This window comes from Elaeis guineensis, chromosome 1, assembly GCF_000442705.2.
Source record: "Elaeis guineensis isolate ETL-2024a chromosome 1, EG11, whole genome shotgun sequence".
Taxonomy (NCBI): Eukaryota; Viridiplantae; Streptophyta; class Magnoliopsida; order Arecales; family Arecaceae; genus Elaeis; species Elaeis guineensis.
Window position 1 is genome coordinate 169,554,909 of NC_025993.2, and position 16,723 is coordinate 169,571,631.

The following is a 16,723-nucleotide window of genomic DNA, read 5'->3' on the forward strand; positions in this document are numbered from 1 at the left end:
ACTCTTTTCCTCTGGAGGCAGTTCTACCAACTGCGGATGACTGAGGGATAGAGCGTGCAGGAGCATCTAAGCCACTTCTAGAAGATCCTCACTGACCTCCTCAGCGTTGGCGAGAATGTTGAGGAGAAGATCAGAGCGCTAGTTTTGCTGGCGTCGCTTCCCCCTTTATACGAGTCCTTGGTGACTGCTCTTCTAGTGGGGAAGAGCACCATCAAGATAGATGAGGTCACCACGGCGATACTCCAGAACAAGGTTCTCAAGAGGGAGAACCCAGCTTCCAGCTCAGGTGGTGGTAGCTCAGCTTTGGTGGCTTCTGGAGGAGTAGAAGGTGGTAGACGGAGCGATAGGAGATCACAACGAGGGCGGTCCAAGTCCAGAAGGGACTTGAGTAAAATCAGGTGTTACCGGTGTTAGAAGTTGGGGCATCTAGCTAGAGATTGCCCTCAACTCAAAAATCGGACGGTGGCTGCTGTAGCGACGACCGACAGTGATTCAGATGGAGATGTCCTGAAGATATCTGACGAGGTATCTACTTCTTCCTAGTAGTGGATATTAGATTCTGCATGTCCCTATCATGTATATTGCAAAGAAGAGCAGTTTGACTCCCTGGAGAACAGTGAGGGCACTGTATATCTACCGGATGGATCAAGCTGTGCGATCAGAGGTATTGGGACGGTCAACTGGAGGACATATGATGGTGCAGTGAGGAGATTGAAGGAGGTCCGATACATACCCGATTTCAGGCGAAATCTTATCTCACTTAGCAGATTGGATTCGAGAGGCTACAGGACGGTAGCTGGTAGAGGAATCCTGAGGATGCTACGCGACGATAGGATTGTGCTGGAGGGGAAGAAGGAGAGCAAAGGACATTATTACCTGATGGAGAGCCCAGTGCGAAGTGGAGCTTCGGGAGCCAGGTGGAGCTCAGAGCAAGGTGGAGCTCCAGGAGGCGGATCGGGCACGAGATAGGAGACTCGAGAGGACGAGGGCGACGTCGCAAGGTAAAATTCCTATTGCCGCAGGACAATGCCCCGAGCAGGTCTAAGGTCAGGAGGAGCACAGCATACGACGGAGATGGGATCGAGCAGTCTGGCTCGACTCTCATGTTTACCTATCCATGATCAGCAGGCGATTGCCCCAGGGCATGTGGGCGAGGAGATCTAGAAGCTCTCGGAGTTTGGAGGAGGTCGAATATCAAGTCGAGATGGAGATTGTTAAGATTTGACGTCTCGAGATTCAGCCCATATTGAGCCCACAGCGAGGTTCACGATGAAAAACGGAGTCCAACGAGACCAAGATCATCCCAAATGGAGCTCGGATGGAGGAGATACGAGCTTTTGAAGTCGGCACGAGACCCGAGGCGGCGGAAGACCGCTGGCGGCCGGCGGCGGCGGGCCGGTGGAGCGGCAGCGGTGTGGCCGCAGGCGGCGGCGCGCGGCCCAAGCGGGGCCAACGTGCGGGACGCATGACCCAGGTGCTCGGCCCAGCCCGTGCGCTGGCCCACGCGCGGGTGCGCCCAGGCCCGCATGCGCGGGCCGGCCCGGGTACCTTGCCTGGGCCTGTACCCCGATCCATGGTGGATCGAATGGTCCATGGCAGACCGCGTGGACCGCGTGGGCATTTTCTACGCATTTCTCGCAGTCCACAGCACTATTTCGTGGACCGATCGTGATCGGACGGCTCAGAAAGTTTTCGGTCTTGATCTGACGATCCACAGACTTGATTTGGGTTGATTAAGGAGTCCTAAACCTAATCTAAGTCATGTTTAACTCTTTAAAAGGGCCTGTGAGGCACAGAAAGAGGGTGTGGTGGTCTTTTGGCCTGATTTTCTCACGGAAACCTGCGGCGGCATGAACCCGAGAAGGAACCCAAAGAAGAGAGAGAGAGAAAGAGCAGGAGGCTCTTGGACAGCGGACGCCAGGTATTTCAGGGGTTCAGGAGGTCTTCCAAGAGAGAGAGCTTTTGTGAGAGAAACTTTTAGTGAGAGAGAAATTGAGTGTACGAGGGTTGAAGGTGAGATCTCCTTTTATAAAATTTTTTTTTTATAGTGAAGTTTGCATGCCCCATGGAGGTAAACTCTTTTGTGACTGATCCACGCATTTTGATTGTTTTGTTTTATTTCTTCTTTCTTCCTGCTGTATTGTGTGGTACTGAAAAGATCTTGAAAAATGATGTCCTGACTAGACATCCATCCAACAGTAATAGTATTATGTGCGGTGCACAAAGAATTACTCTATAATATTAATGTGGTCTGACCTCACATTGGACACTGATATTGGTACTTGGTATTGAAAAATTCTTTGTGCACCACGCACACGGTGCGTGTGGTGCACGAACGCATGGCGATTGGCTCACGCACAAATTTTAAAGAAAATTTTGAAGAAAATAATACTGTGACGAGAGAGGGGGATGTTAGCTTATCAACTCCTCTTGTTCTTGGTACAAATTTGATGGTGATCAGTCCTCTTACTCTTGCCCTATCAACTCCTCTGAAAAACCTTGGAAGCATTTGTCCATGTGCGGAAGACATTGGATGGTCCATTTCGTTGGTTTATGGGAAGAGCCTGGACGTTCTTACCTGGTGTATTCTCATTCGCATTCTTAGAAACCATGCAATGTGTGATATGTAGAGAAAGAAGGTTAGCCTAGAGAGGGCTTAACTCACCTCGACTCTTAAACCCTAGAGAATTAAAATTCTCATTGCTTCCTTGCAATCAGCACCCAGCACCAGAAGTGTGCGAAGCGATCGGTGCAAGATAACTGCGTGACCTTTTTCTGAGTTGCCGTGGCATTGCCCTCACCACCGACGGAAGCGAACAAGCAATCAGTCGCCGGGCCAAGCTCAGTTACGATTTCTAATTTATTGAGCCCAGTAAGGCGTGCGCCATAAAACTAAGCAGCAGCTGGTGTACCAGTTTACTGCGTCGTCTTCTCCAACTCCGTTGCCAATGGGTGTCGGGTCCAATCGCTTTCGCTTCCTCTCTGCCATATTTTCCGAGACAAAACGACGCCTGTTCGTCCAAAAGCCTAACCCTCCTAGCCTTAATCCCCTCTCATTCCTCGCATCGTCCCGCACCCTTTGCTCAGTCCCCTCCTTAGAAGACCAAAACCCTTCCCCTATAAACCCGAATCCAGACCAAAACCCTAACCCTAGCCGTCGGACCCGCACCCCATTGGAGAAGCAATTCGAGAGCTGGGTGGAGCGCCTTCGCCCGGGCTTCACCGCTGACGACGTGGAGGCCGCCCTCCGCGCCCAGTCGGATCCCGACCTCGCCCTCGACCTCTTCCGGTGGACCGCCCTCCAGCGCGGCTACCGCCACACCCCATCCGTCTACCTCGCCATGCTCCACATCGTCGTCTCCGGCCGCCGCTTCTCCCAGGCCGAGGCCCTCGTCGACGAGATCCTCGCCGGCGCCTGCCCCCCGGACCTCGCCCTCTTCAACACCGCCATCCACTTCTGCTGCTCCCGCCGCCACCTCTTCTCCCGCGCCTTCGACGTCGTCAAGAAGATGCAGCAGCGCCACCGCGATGCCTCCGCCGCCGCCTGCCGCCCCAACCTCCAGACCTACTCGATGCTCCTCAGCGCCGTCCTCCGGCGGTTCAATAAGCCCCCGGTCTCCTACGTCTACCTCCACGCCGTCCGGTCGCTGGTCCGGCAGATGAAGGCCTCGGGGGTCATCCCCGACACCTTCGCGGTGAACCTGATCATCAAGGCCTACTCCAGGTGCTTAGAGATGGACGAGGCCATCCGGGTCTTCAAGGAGATGGGCCTCTACGGTTGCGAGCCCAACGAGTTCACCTATGGCTACATTACCAAAGGGTTGTGCGAGAAAGGGAGGATCAATCAAGGAATGGGGTTCTTCAAAGAGATGAGGGAGAAGGGATTGGTGCCGAGCAGCAGCGTCTACATGGCACTGATCAGCAGTCTGGCACTGGAGATGAGGTTCGAGGAGGCGATCGAGGTGTTGTTCGATATGCTGGCCAATTCGATGGCGCCCGATATCTTGACGTACAGGACTCTCCTCGAGGGCTTGTGCAGGGAACGGAGGACGGAGGAGGCGTTCGAGCTGCTCGAGGAATTGGGGAGGAGGAGGGGGGCGATGGACCGGAGAATGTACTCCGACTTGCTGGATGGGTTGCATTGGCTCTGCCAGCCTCATGATTAGTTGGAAATGCCAACATGGTGTTGCATTCCTCTCTCATTCGCTCTCTCTTCTTAAAAAGATTGATAGTGGCTCTTTCTACTCTGACTCTTGATAGACGAGAGTTTGGAGGAACAATTGGAACTGTCAAATGGGGTTGTACCCCGTTGAAAAGGTACCGCCTAGGTGCTAGACCCGTCATTCTTGGTTGAATAATATCTGGAAAACCGGATATAAAGTTTTTTAGGAGGGTCTGGTGATGAAACTCGAAGTCGGTGATAAATGGTGACTACACTGGTTAATAGTTTGATAGGAATTTGGACGGCCTGGCAGATTTGGTAAGCCGACTGCTACTAGGAACTGTATTGGTCATGTCCGCTTCTACAAAACCTGGATAATTCGGACATCTGCTTGGCCTGCACCATACAGCGCCTCTTTCAAGGTTTCCGTAGGGATGCATTGGCCAAATATAAGCAGGGAATCAGAATTATTTCAAGTGATATTTGACTCTTTGAGAAGATCAGATTTCCCCCGATTTGGCCTCTGTTACTTTTTGTCTTCTTCATCTCGTATTCTGCCGGAACTCCATCTGCGACAAACTGCTGTCGACTGTTTCCGTTTTTCCTGCTGTAATTTTCATTTTAAAATATCAGATAGTTTCCATAAATTATCTGACGAATTTTGTACAACTATGGTCTGTGTTGAGGATGGAGGAATTTATGCAAATTAAACTTTGTAATGTTTCTTTATTTTTTAAATTTTCAGGGTTTTATATTGACAACGCAAAAAAAAAAAACAGCACTGCATGATAAATTAACAAGGAGAAAACTACCGATGGCTTGACGTTGGCTCTGTAATCTTACCTAGCCTTATCGAGGCTTACCCACAGTGTTATTTTGATATTGGCTGGATATCAGAGGCCACTTACATAAGAATACTGTCACATGGCATGCAAATGGTGAAAGAAAAGAAAGGGAGAGTCAAAGAATAAGCATTACTTTGCAATGTGAGGTGGAAGCAGTTTTCAGAACTAATTTATAAAGCTCGCCAAAGAATAAGCAAGGGAGAGTCAATAACAGAATAATGGCAACAACCATCTGGACAAATGGCAGCAACTAACCCAAAGTATTTCATGAACAAGTTCAGAGAGACTCATGATGCTAATTGTATGGTTGCAAGCCTGTGAACAACCTATTCGAATAAAAATAGTTTGGAGAATCGTCTACCATGGAAAAATAATTGAATAAGTGTAGATGCTTTTTTTTTTTTTTTTTTGAGAATGATATTGATGATATTTATAGTTCATATGATAGAAAAGACAGCTGGTGGAAAAAAAACAGAAAATACAGAATTAATTTGAATGCAAAACGCTGATAAACACCAGGCTTATAATTAGTGTTGGCAGAATTTACATATTGTAAAATTACTCAGACATTTATACCCACTTGAAGCCATGAACAAGACAACCAAAAATATAATACACAAGTCTACAAGAAATTGCTTCACAATTAGGGATCCCTATTCTTCTATATAATGATGTCTACCAGAAGTCATTCATCAGTTGAAAGCTGCTTCTTTAAGCGAAGTATTTCAACTCCGTAGGAGGCAAGTTGCTTCTTTAACTTGGTGGATGCTTCTTCAAATTTGTTGTTCATGAGACCCATCTCATCCATCACCTCATTGTACCTACCACGGAGTGCATCTAACTTTGCCTGCATTGAGCGAAGCCGCATTCTGAGCTTTGTCTTCTCTTTATTGTAGTTCAAAGCATCCTGTAAGTACAAATTTGAGTTCAATTCATGAATATTAGCTGACATAGTTCAGTTATCAGAAATCCTTAAAGACAGAATTTGATCGCATGTAGTTTGATGTTGTACATGGTCACAAGCTGATAACGTAAAAAAAAATATTAATACAACAGTATTTATAGAGCAAATAAAACTTGTCCTAAACAAATGGGAGGGAAAATAATAAAATCCATATCCTTGGTTCTATGATATGAAACTAGGTATTTGTTACAAGTAATGGCTCGAGTATTATGTTACATTCAATGAAGGATATTTGTTCAAGCATACTTCATATTTTCAAAAAATGGAAGCAAATCACACTTGGAATGTGACTATTGTAAGATGGATTTAACTATCAGCCTGTGCCAAGCCAATACCAGCACTTGCATTGGGTCTACCAGCTACTGGTGAGCCACTTGGTGTCAAGTAGTGGGAGTCTTACCATTCATAACATGGGTCAAAACAGCTCAGCACCATTTGGAAACAAGCCAAAAGCGGTAAGAATCTTTCTTTTTTTTTTTCTTTTGCTCGAACTAAGTTGGAGGGTATCACAAATTAGGACAGTGAAGATGAGAGAGCTAAGATGGACGTGACTAAAACATGAAGATGTTTTTTACTAATTGAAACTGAGAGAGACAGAATAGTGCAAAAGCTGGACCAGTGATGGGTAAAATGCTTAAGCATTGTATGGGATAGCATGGGCATGTATAACTTAAGGATAGAGGAGCTTTTGGAAAAAAACAAGCTGATACCAGTAGGAAAGGCTAGGATAGATAGACCTAAGGAAACCCTTCTGGAATTTGTGTGAACTGACACAAGAAACATTATGCTATCAGAGGACAGAGTCCATGATAGGAATAAATGCTGAAATAAATATCTTAAGACATGCTAGTTATTGTAATGGTATTCTGATGAAACATTTAAATTACAACAAGTTGTTTATATCTATATAGATATTGATGTATGATGATAACTTAAACAAGCAAATGATTGGCAATGGCCATCCACACAAAACTTGTTGGCAAAGAAAACATGGATAAAAAGTATAAATGGATCATCAGTCAATGAAAAGTAAAACAGCCACTGCATAAAGCCTTGTGCTATTTATTAAGAATATAGAATGGCTTAGTGCTCAGGCATGTCTTGCGTAAATCAACCAAGTTATAGTGGTCTACCAGAGCAAGTTCAATTTATTTCTACCCAATAAGTTACAAATCTTCTTTAACAGCTAGTAGTAACCCTGAGTGAGTTTCCTTCGTGCAACAAATAGAGAAATCAATACAAATTATTCCAACTATAAACACATGCTGTAAAACAATAAAAGAAAATTACATTCTCCATTTTAAAAATAACAAACAAACATCCATAGTGTTTTATCAAACAAAATTGGTCAAGATGAAGAAAATGACTGAGTAGGAAATAACTAGTGACTTTTGCTTCATGTTGTGGAAGTACATCAAAGCAAGTAGTCTCTCTGTCAGGTGTACTTTGCCAAACTTCTCAATTTATATTGTGAAACAACAGGAAAATATAATGCTCACTCAGGCATAACTGCAAATAACAAGTCCACTAAGACTACATAATATTACCATACTTGTGTCCTCTGAGAAAAGAAAACATTAATTTACTTGTGCTAACACAATCATTGTAATTCTTTCATGCATGTCAACATGAAATAGGGGGGGAAAAAGAGAGTAAAAGAGAGCTCACAGTATGCATCTTGACTTCCATACTTGAGATCGTTCTAGCAAATTCATCTGAATCTCTTCTGGCTTTCAATAACTGAAGACAAAAGAAATGCAGGAAATGGGAAAGCATCAGTGAAAATAAGCCAAGCTCATGCTTGAAAGAAAAACCAGATGATTTACCATGTCATCATATTTTTTTCTAAGAACTTCTGCTTCAACTATTACTGTGTTCATCTCTTCATTTTTAGACATCAAATCATCTCTTTCACTTGTCACCGTGAGAAGCTGATTCTTAAGATTCTGTCCAGTTAGACAATGTTATGTGGTGTATCACTAAACCAGCACAAGCAGGACTGAGATTAAGAAATTGGAAAGTTTTTTTTTTTTTTTCCTTTGCATGGTTATTGTAACAGGTGTACAAGATGCCTCTATGTTCTGCATATGGGTTAAGACAGGTGAAACCTGGTAATCTTCTAACAAAATGAATCCTGTATCCATCTCGTTGACTTGAAGAGATAATTTATCTCTTTCTCTGGTAAGGATGATCAATTGCTCTTGCAGTCTCTGCACCTCTTCATAAGCAAGATGGTATTCCGATGACAGCAGCTCAACTTTTGACTTTACCTGAATGTGTATCAAAAGTCATTATTGTTTTATATAAGTTTGACTGAACTTGGAAGTGAACTAGTTGGTTGCAGAAAGACTCACATTATCATGTTCAACACTGTCAACTATGTATTGTTTAAGCTCATTTCTTAACTGAGCAATCTCTGTAGACTTTATTGTGCTGTGTGACAGAGAAAAATCATATGTTAGTACATTAAAAATCAATGACATATCTATTGATGGATAAATATACAGAATAGCAATGCAGACACCACTCTACATGCCTGGACAGTGAATCAACAAGTAAATAAATTTTACTTCTTTGAATAGAAAGGTCCAACAATCAGAGTATTGTAAAAGGTTTTGAAAAACTGGCTGACCCTCAGTGATGTCTGGAAGCATATGAGCAAAACTTGCAGGTCAAAAATGGATGTAGCAAACAATGATGAACAGATAGACCTCATTTGTTGCTAGTGTGAGGACCAACCTACTGATGGCACATCATGCAAGAAGAAGTGTGCATGTGTATTAATGCAACAGCGTAATGAATGATCATCTAAGAGGAGAATATGAAAAGTTATAAAGCATAACATAATTAAGGGATATGGGTACCACATCATATGGTTGCACCTATAAATCAGGACACAGTACAGTTAGGATATGATAAATGATATATATCTATATATCTATATCTATATCTATATCTATATCTATATATGTGTGTGTGTGTGTGTCTATATATATATGTATATATGTATGTATGTATGTATGTATGTATATGTCTGTGTGTGTGTGTGTGTGTGTGTGTGTGTACACACTTTTCTACATATATGTAAAAAAAGCATAATATGTTTTCATGATAAACATAATCAAATTTTATGCAATGGCATCAATATCCACAAATTCCACTATTTCGTCATCGTTTAACCACAATGATAATACATACTTCATACAACAATATCTAACTCGCCAACTCCAAAGCAGTAATTCATCAATAACAGATCAACAGAAGTTTTCTTTTTTCCTCAAATGTAACCCCCTCCCTCTATAGACTAACGGCATATAAGGACCCTTTTTTTGTCTATTTGCAGTTCATGAGTAAAAGAATGATGTTGTGACTTTGGAAAAGACAAGGTACATGTTCCTACCTCCACCAAACCCCTCCTCACCATTCCTGTTCACAAAATTATGCTGAGTCATACTTCAAATATTATAACAAATGTGGAATATAATAGACCACTACTAGGAAAAGGAGATACTAAAATTGTACTACAACAATAAAGCTCACTTTCAGATGAAGTTTCAGCAAATTAGTCAACACTTGAAAGAATACAAAAATACAAAAATAAAAATAAGCCAAAGACAGCATATACCACTCATATTTCTAGTATTTTATATTGGTCGGAATCTTTTATGAATGGTTTTTAAAGTTTCCATGATGAAAGCCAAAAATTATAAAATTATTGTTAAACAATGAATACATTTAACATATATTAAAGAATCATGTTCACCTCAAACTATAGTATATCACTCACATGTTTGACAATGATTTGATTAAGAATGTAAATACTATCAAATCAAAATTAACAAGAATAAAACAACAAATATACTAGAACTTAATGATGATTACCATCATATCAACTATCAACTTATGAATTGTAACTTATGGAGTCTCAAAATATAAGTACAATTACAGAAATTTAAATATGTACAAAATTGAGCTCAGTCCCTGCATATCCAAGCACAGATCTTGTGAGCAAAATCTGCTACTGGGCTCCATCTACGATTCTACATTGTAGACCCTTTTTCTCATCTTCCCCCCTCAAAAATTGCCTAAGAGAAAAGAAAAGGCTATTTCGCATGTAGAAGAAATTGTTTATGATTGATGTTAAGAAATGCTCTCCATACTCCAGAATCGTTACCCATTCACAAATAAGCTGTTTCCTTTTTCACCAAAAAAAACTAAGCCGCCTCTTTCACCAGATAAAGAATGGAAGAAATGACCCAAAGTTTGTCATTATCTAACTAAAAGCAGTGAAGAAATTAGCCCAAACTCGTCCTTAGAAAAGAAGAGAAAAAACACCAGAATTTGCATCAGAGTCAATTTTTGCCGCTTCCAGCTAAAAGCTATCCATATTGGATGTTCAATTTTCTCAGAAACTTCAACCCTTAGTATAAAAGCCAATCAATGGAGATTTTTGAGGATAGCGAAGCATTGATGAAAGATCTTGAACATTGGAGATTACTGCAGCTAACAACGAGGAGCATTGAGGATGTGAAACAAGGTGACAGCCTAGATGCAGTTTAGCTTGTATCTTACCAAGGAAGCAACTCGCAAAATGATTAGTAACCCCAGAAGCTGCTTATAGTAAGTCATAGGAGACATAAGAGAAGTCACTAGCAGTGTGGTCTGGTATTGAAGCGAGCCTTAAGAGACAATACCGAGTACAAAATAAACCTATGAAATGGTCAAATCAACACTTAAACCTAAATGCTGCCAAGGCTGGTGACAACGTATTATGGCAAACAAAATAACCAGCAATGGAACTGTCTAGCAAAGTCAACAAGCTGCAGAGGTTGTAAGGTATGATGGATGAACTTTCAAGTACTTTCTTCACCCTATAAACTCTTCTTCAGAGGTGATATGCCTGCATTGGAGGTGACATCTTTTCTACACATGCATCCATATATTTGGAGATGACTAATCTTGATAATAAGGCATCAAAAGTATGGTCATTACTTAGGATAGAATCTCAATCATGGCTACTAAATATTGGGACCTTCATTGGTTGACCCCAGTATTATATCTTTACCACAGCCACCAGCCATAGCGCTCCTAATCATCCAATCATGCTTACTGGTTAGCACTCAGATCATTCTTTGAAGCCTTCCCTTTTCCTCCTCCAGTGCTGCTTCTAAAAGTCTCATTGACAGTCTAAGTACATGACTCAGTCATGCCGAAAAGTAATGCTACAATAGTGGAGGTTCTGTAATTGCACTATTGCAGGCATATATTTTATTGTATCGTAGAATGCACCTCCTCATTCACCGATCAATCTCCACCAAGGCATTCATGTCATTGTGCATGTAGATGTATGGAAATCATGTGGAAACTTTCAACAAGATGAAAGTAATTTGTATATTTAAGGCCTTGTGGTGGTAGTTTTGTCAGTTTATAGACAAATCTTTCATTATTCATAGGATCAGTCATGAAACTGAGTTCCTTCTTAAGTTGATTAAGTGGATGCAAACAACTAACGATTGCATATATACCAAAGTCCTATAATGAAAGGCTAACTCAGAATAGGAGCTTCATTGAGAAGAAATTAAGTTAATAAGGAACCCTAATAAGTTGAATCTGAAGTAGAAGCAATTATAAAGCAAATTTATTGTGGCCAGTTGCCAGGAATATAAGGCTCCTAGACTTCACTACTTTATCTCACACTTGAAAGAAACAAGTTCGCGAAAAGAGGAAAAAATTGCGCCCAATTACTGGAATTTACAGAAGCTGATTCTGTTTCCATTCAGTGAATTATTCTCTATGTTCCTTGATACATGATCCACAAAATTATAGAGTGATCTCAATTAGTAGCAGCATAGACATAAATTGTTATGATTAAACAGAGAACAAATAAGAGCATTTACTATTCATCATCACAAAATCCATGACTTTCCTTAAAAAATGTGATCAGAATTGAGGATGTCCCATAGAAGAACTGAACAGATCTTTACAACCACCTATCTACCAGAATGGCAAAATGGACATGATTTTTTTGCATTACAAAAAGAACAGAACTTTTTACTGAAAGCATAATAGGATATGGCCAGAACTCTCTGCATGCCAGTTCCAAATGGTAACAATAAATTACTGCTAAGTATTTGAAAGGAGTAATGTATGTGCATATAAAAACCAGTTACATGGTTACATTTCAAATAACATAGGCTGCATTTCCTGCAAAAGGTACAAATTAAAAGCTGACAAACCTGCACTCTCTGTCTCTTTCTGCATTTTCCTCAGAAAGAACCAATCTTTCCCTTAGTACCCTACATTGTTCTCTGCAAGACTCCAATTCATGTCTCACCTATATTTTAGAATCGCCATGATAAGAATAATATGTAGAAGTGTGCAGTGCAAGTTCAGTCAATCATGCAAATCTTGCATCTGTTATTTATTATGTTAAAAAAGCAATAACATGGATGCCAAAATCTAAAGAATGACATATTCTTAGAATTGTTACATAGAAGAAACATGCATAAGAAGCCAAATAACACCTGACTAGTGCAAACTGGGTCAGTGTAGGCACGAAGGTATCAAAGGGTCAGTTGCTAAATTCAACCACTGAAACATTACTAGTTGAATAGCAGTAATTTAGGTACATAATGACAGTAAGCTGCACACATGCACACAAATACACACCCCCCAAACTATTAGCAAACCACCATTTACTTGATGAAAAGCCAACAAGGTTAATCTTCTTATCTGCATCAAGAATTTTGAATGGGCAACTTCACATGGATTCTGTATATAAAATATAAGGATGAATGTATATGTGTAGATATGAGAAGAGTCAAAAGGGCTGTTGTTTCAGATACGAGATGTCAACAAATGAGATGCATAATCTCAATGATCTGGCTATTTGATATAATAGAACAAGCATCTCCAAAAGCCAAAAAACAGCGAAATAATTACAGTGATAATCCATCGAACAAGTCTCTTCCTTCAATTCATAACCAACTCTTTTTAGAGTCAACCTTCACCAGACCCCATTACCAACAGTTGACCTTAGAATTTAACATTATTGCATAAACAAGTGGCAGTAACTTGTCTCCTACAGCACTCCACAAGACCATTATGATCCTATTTGTTCACTGCTTGTCAGTTTGTCAAAAGGGGTTTTCTACTATACTCTCGGTTGATCTCACTAACAAAGTATCATTTCCCTAAGAGTTCACTAGGCAAAAAACAGCTGCATTCATGATTCCAGTGCAAAAAGTTTATCTCATAAAAAGCAATGGTATTTGCCATGAAGATTAATCTTTCCATATATGAGCATGAACAAACATATTGGATCTCTTATGGAGGACATATTATTAGGAAAAAATCAAACATGAAAATTTTCTTAATTAGAAGTTATGCTTCCAGGGGTCAACAGTGACTTTCATTATTTTAATCCTACAAAGATTGCTATTAATCAGAATCCAACTGTTAAGGAGATAAGATCAGGCCATTAACAGCTGTGAGTGAACAGAATTAAAAATTGCCTTTAAGATCATTATGACTGCTCTCATAGACTATTAGGAGTACATAAACTTAGATCTTCTAGACCACAAGGAATGAATATAACGAAAACAGGAAACTTAGGATCCTCTCAGGTTTCCATCTTTAATGTGATCCAGTGGATTTCAGTTTCAAAGTTCAAAAAGAAGTTATTGCAGAAAACAATGAAACATGTTTGCAGTTCATGACTTCTTTCTTGTCACAAAATCTTCATCCCTCCAAACTCCAAAGCCTCCACTGCTGCAGAAATATCATGTTCAATGTAGCAAATTGATGTCTCTTTGTAGATATACAAATCTTTCAGCTATAAAGCAAAATTTAATATTCCATCAACATGGTGAGTTGATAGATACAGAATATCCAAAGCCCTGTGGTCAGTTAACCGACAATCTGATGCTGAATTCCCTGCTCAGCTTACGGGATGATCAGGAAAATTCTCTTTAACCGGCAATCAGATACTGAGAAAAGATAGTCAGCCACATAGGCTTTCTTTTCACTGAATGAGCATGGCGTACTCCTGCTCAAATTGGAGTCTGAAACCAAACTTATCCTCAGGAGAATAGATGTGGCGATCCAGGTGACATCCAGTGTAGATCTAACTTTGTATTCACTTTGGGATATGGGCAGCTTGGAGAGGATCACCACGGCTCCTTTCTTCTTGAGAATCAATCCCTTATCAGCATATGGAGAGCTGTCTCTCAAGCACAGATTTAGGTACGGCCTCAATGGAAAAATGGAGCACATCTCCATGTTGGTCTAACATGGATTAGCAATTCAGAAAGGTCCCATAATGATCTTGCAAAGGATCAGTAATAACTGTGTGTGCTCGAGGACCATTAGAGAAAGAATTAGTAATAGCTGTGGGTACTCAAGGGTCAGTAATAGCTGTGTGTCTCAGCAGTTAAGATCAGCCAGTCCTTTATGTATATACCATTAGATATGCTAAAGATAAGCAAGGAAATTCTCTGAAAAATATTAGGTTTTAGAGCTTTTCTTACCATCAGGGTATAGCTACTTCTGGATTGTTACCATGGCCTCATGTTTAATGCTGTACCTGAGGCAAAAACTATGTAGTTATCTATGTACAACTTAAAGGCCTCATGAAACATACTTCCACTCATTGTGACACATTCCTAGGTTGCCCACAGAACTTAAAAGTTTGTTACTAATTACTCTCATCAAACACTATACACATGCTTCAAACACTCAGCCAAGCAAAATCTGATCAAAAGGTTGATTATAGATTTCAATGAAATGACAAATAATTGCATGGTGGTTGCTCAAAGGATTCCAGGTCCATACTAAGACAATGTCACACATTTTATCCTCAATTATTTCTGCTAACATGCTTCCTTTTTCCTAAGGCACATCGATCTATTCATCATTCTACTTCATTTTATACATTTGGGCCCTATTAAATGCCCATTCTTAATGAATACATATTGCAGGCATTGGAGTTGCTTTATAGCATATTTCCTTAAGCCTTGAGTGTGAACTATCAAACATCACAAGAAGCAACTCTCCACTACATCCACCTTACTCTGATACTACTAAATATGTCCACTTGTTTCTCCATTCTTATGACTCATAGATCCAAACAAGAATTCAGGTCCCAGCAAAACATCCCGTAGGACATCGGGACGGGATACTATCCCATGTGTCGGGACAGGGCTATCCCACTAGTATCCCAACGTCCCAATTGGGACATCTTGGGATATCCTCTGTCCTAAGTATCAAGATAGGGTAGGACAGCGGCGCGTCCCATTCCATGAAAAAATCGAAACAATCCCGTCTCACGAGATTTAAAACCTTAGATCCAAGATAACAAAAAAAAGACTTTCTTTGGCAAGTCGTATTACAATCTAGTACATATATCCAACAAAGTCTGCCAAAGCTGAATCAACAATGTGATTATGAAAGTTATCATACCAAATTTGTAAAACCTGATTCTTTGAATCCACGCCAGCTAAAGAAAATGATTTTACTCAAGCGCTTCTTGGCTATCAAATTTGACCAAACCCTCATTTTTGTCTATATCTCCACTAATATTACATTCTAACAAGTTCACTTGAGTTTAGGCTTTTTTCAAAGCTTTCCCATACTTTAGTTTAATGTTGAACACTCTGATCGAAGAATGACATCATATCATCTGCAAATGACGTATCTATCAATTCTGCACATCTCTTGAGAAATAATAGGAACAGAACTTACCCTTTCCCATTAGGACAAACAAAGTCACATGCATCAATTTGAATAAAGTGTTTTCACTCCACATTCTATGTTTTTCAATTTCAAACATGTCCTCATTTCAGGTTAAAAAAAGAGAGACACCATCCATCCATAACCCACAATAATAGATTTTAGTTAACTGTTATAAAGAGTTGAAGTATAATATTTAATGAGACAAGGTCAAAGAAACATATAGCTGCAAAATGATCTATGAGAAGATTAACCTCAATGATACAAAGAGATCACTTGAAATTTAGAAGAAGTATTAGGAAAACAAAGAGGAATGACAAGAACTCATGCTCTAGAAAATTTTTTCTTCCTTCCTGCAGTAAGATATTCGAAGTGATCAAGCCTTGAGTCTTCAAATAATTATTTCCAATATAATGTTACAATACATATAAATAACAATGATAAATCAAATGTAATCAGGTAACAAAGTTTAGCTTTGAGATGGAATATCTCTAGTTTAGCAGGATGAATTTTACACAGTGGACATGTTACTCTCATGTTCCATTTTTTTTTTTTTTTGGTGGTAGTAGAAGCTTTCCTTTTGTTCTCCTGTGGGCAAAAATGATAAATTAACTAAAATGCCCCTTCATCTTTTGATAGATTTTAAGATGATATCCTAATACTTAAGTAAACATCCACTTTGTAGTCCACAGCATCAGTGAAGCTACAGTTTCTCTTTCTATTTCAGCATTAAGAATGTTCTTCCTTGCTCAGCAAAGCTGACAAACTCAAGCTAATAGATTTATTATAATCGACCTTAGAGTGAAACAAAATTGATGGCCCAGGGCTTAAGGTGACACTCATATCTAAGAATACCTTTGATAGATCTTCTGATAACTTCAAAATCTCATCATTGGATATCTTTAATCTCCCATTGGCCTCAGTGAAAGCTTTCTCCTTGGCTGACCATCTTGACTTGTCGGCCTCCACTTCTAGAAGGGCATCTGTAAGTTGCTGCATATCAAATGAGAACAGTTAGGCACT

The 16,723-nt window shown here is 40.2% G+C and overlaps 2 protein-coding genes across 5 annotated transcripts in view; one reads left to right on the forward strand and one right to left on the reverse strand.

The window, feature by feature from the left end:
* The first annotated feature begins 2,483 nt into the window (after positions 1-2,483).
* On the forward strand, positions 2,484-4,900 carry LOC105060168 (pentatricopeptide repeat-containing protein At3g25210, mitochondrial). The gene has a single exon (XM_010943776.4). It carries the CDS (start codon positions 2,949-2,951, stop codon positions 4,164-4,166), a length of 1,218 nt encoding a protein of 405 aa, XP_010942078.1. The 5' UTR covers positions 2,484-2,948; the 3' UTR covers positions 4,167-4,900.
* A 546-nt stretch (positions 4,901-5,446) lies between these two features.
* LOC105060167 (kinesin-like protein KIN-7I) overlaps positions 5,447-16,723 on the reverse strand; it is a 33,063-nt gene continuing 21,786 nt past the window's right edge. The window contains exons 27-34 of one of the 4 annotated variants that reach the window (XM_073248083.1): positions 16,556-16,693; positions 12,208-12,305; positions 9,362-9,397; positions 8,326-8,404; positions 8,080-8,241; positions 7,798-7,917; positions 7,640-7,711; positions 5,448-5,914 (exon numbers count right to left, since the gene is read on the reverse strand). In XM_073248083.1, coding sequence (XP_073104184.1) covers positions 5,693-5,914; positions 7,640-7,711; positions 7,798-7,917; positions 8,080-8,241; positions 8,326-8,404; positions 9,362-9,397; positions 12,208-12,305; positions 16,556-16,693 — 927 coding nt within the window. In that variant the 3' untranslated portion in view covers positions 5,448-5,692. Of the gene's footprint in view, positions 5,915-7,639; positions 7,712-7,797; positions 7,918-8,079; positions 8,242-8,325; positions 8,405-9,361; positions 9,398-12,207; positions 12,306-16,555; positions 16,694-16,723 lie in introns of those variants that run through there. The other 3 variants (XM_073248087.1, XM_010943775.3, XR_003798446.2) reach the window with 3 other exon arrangements.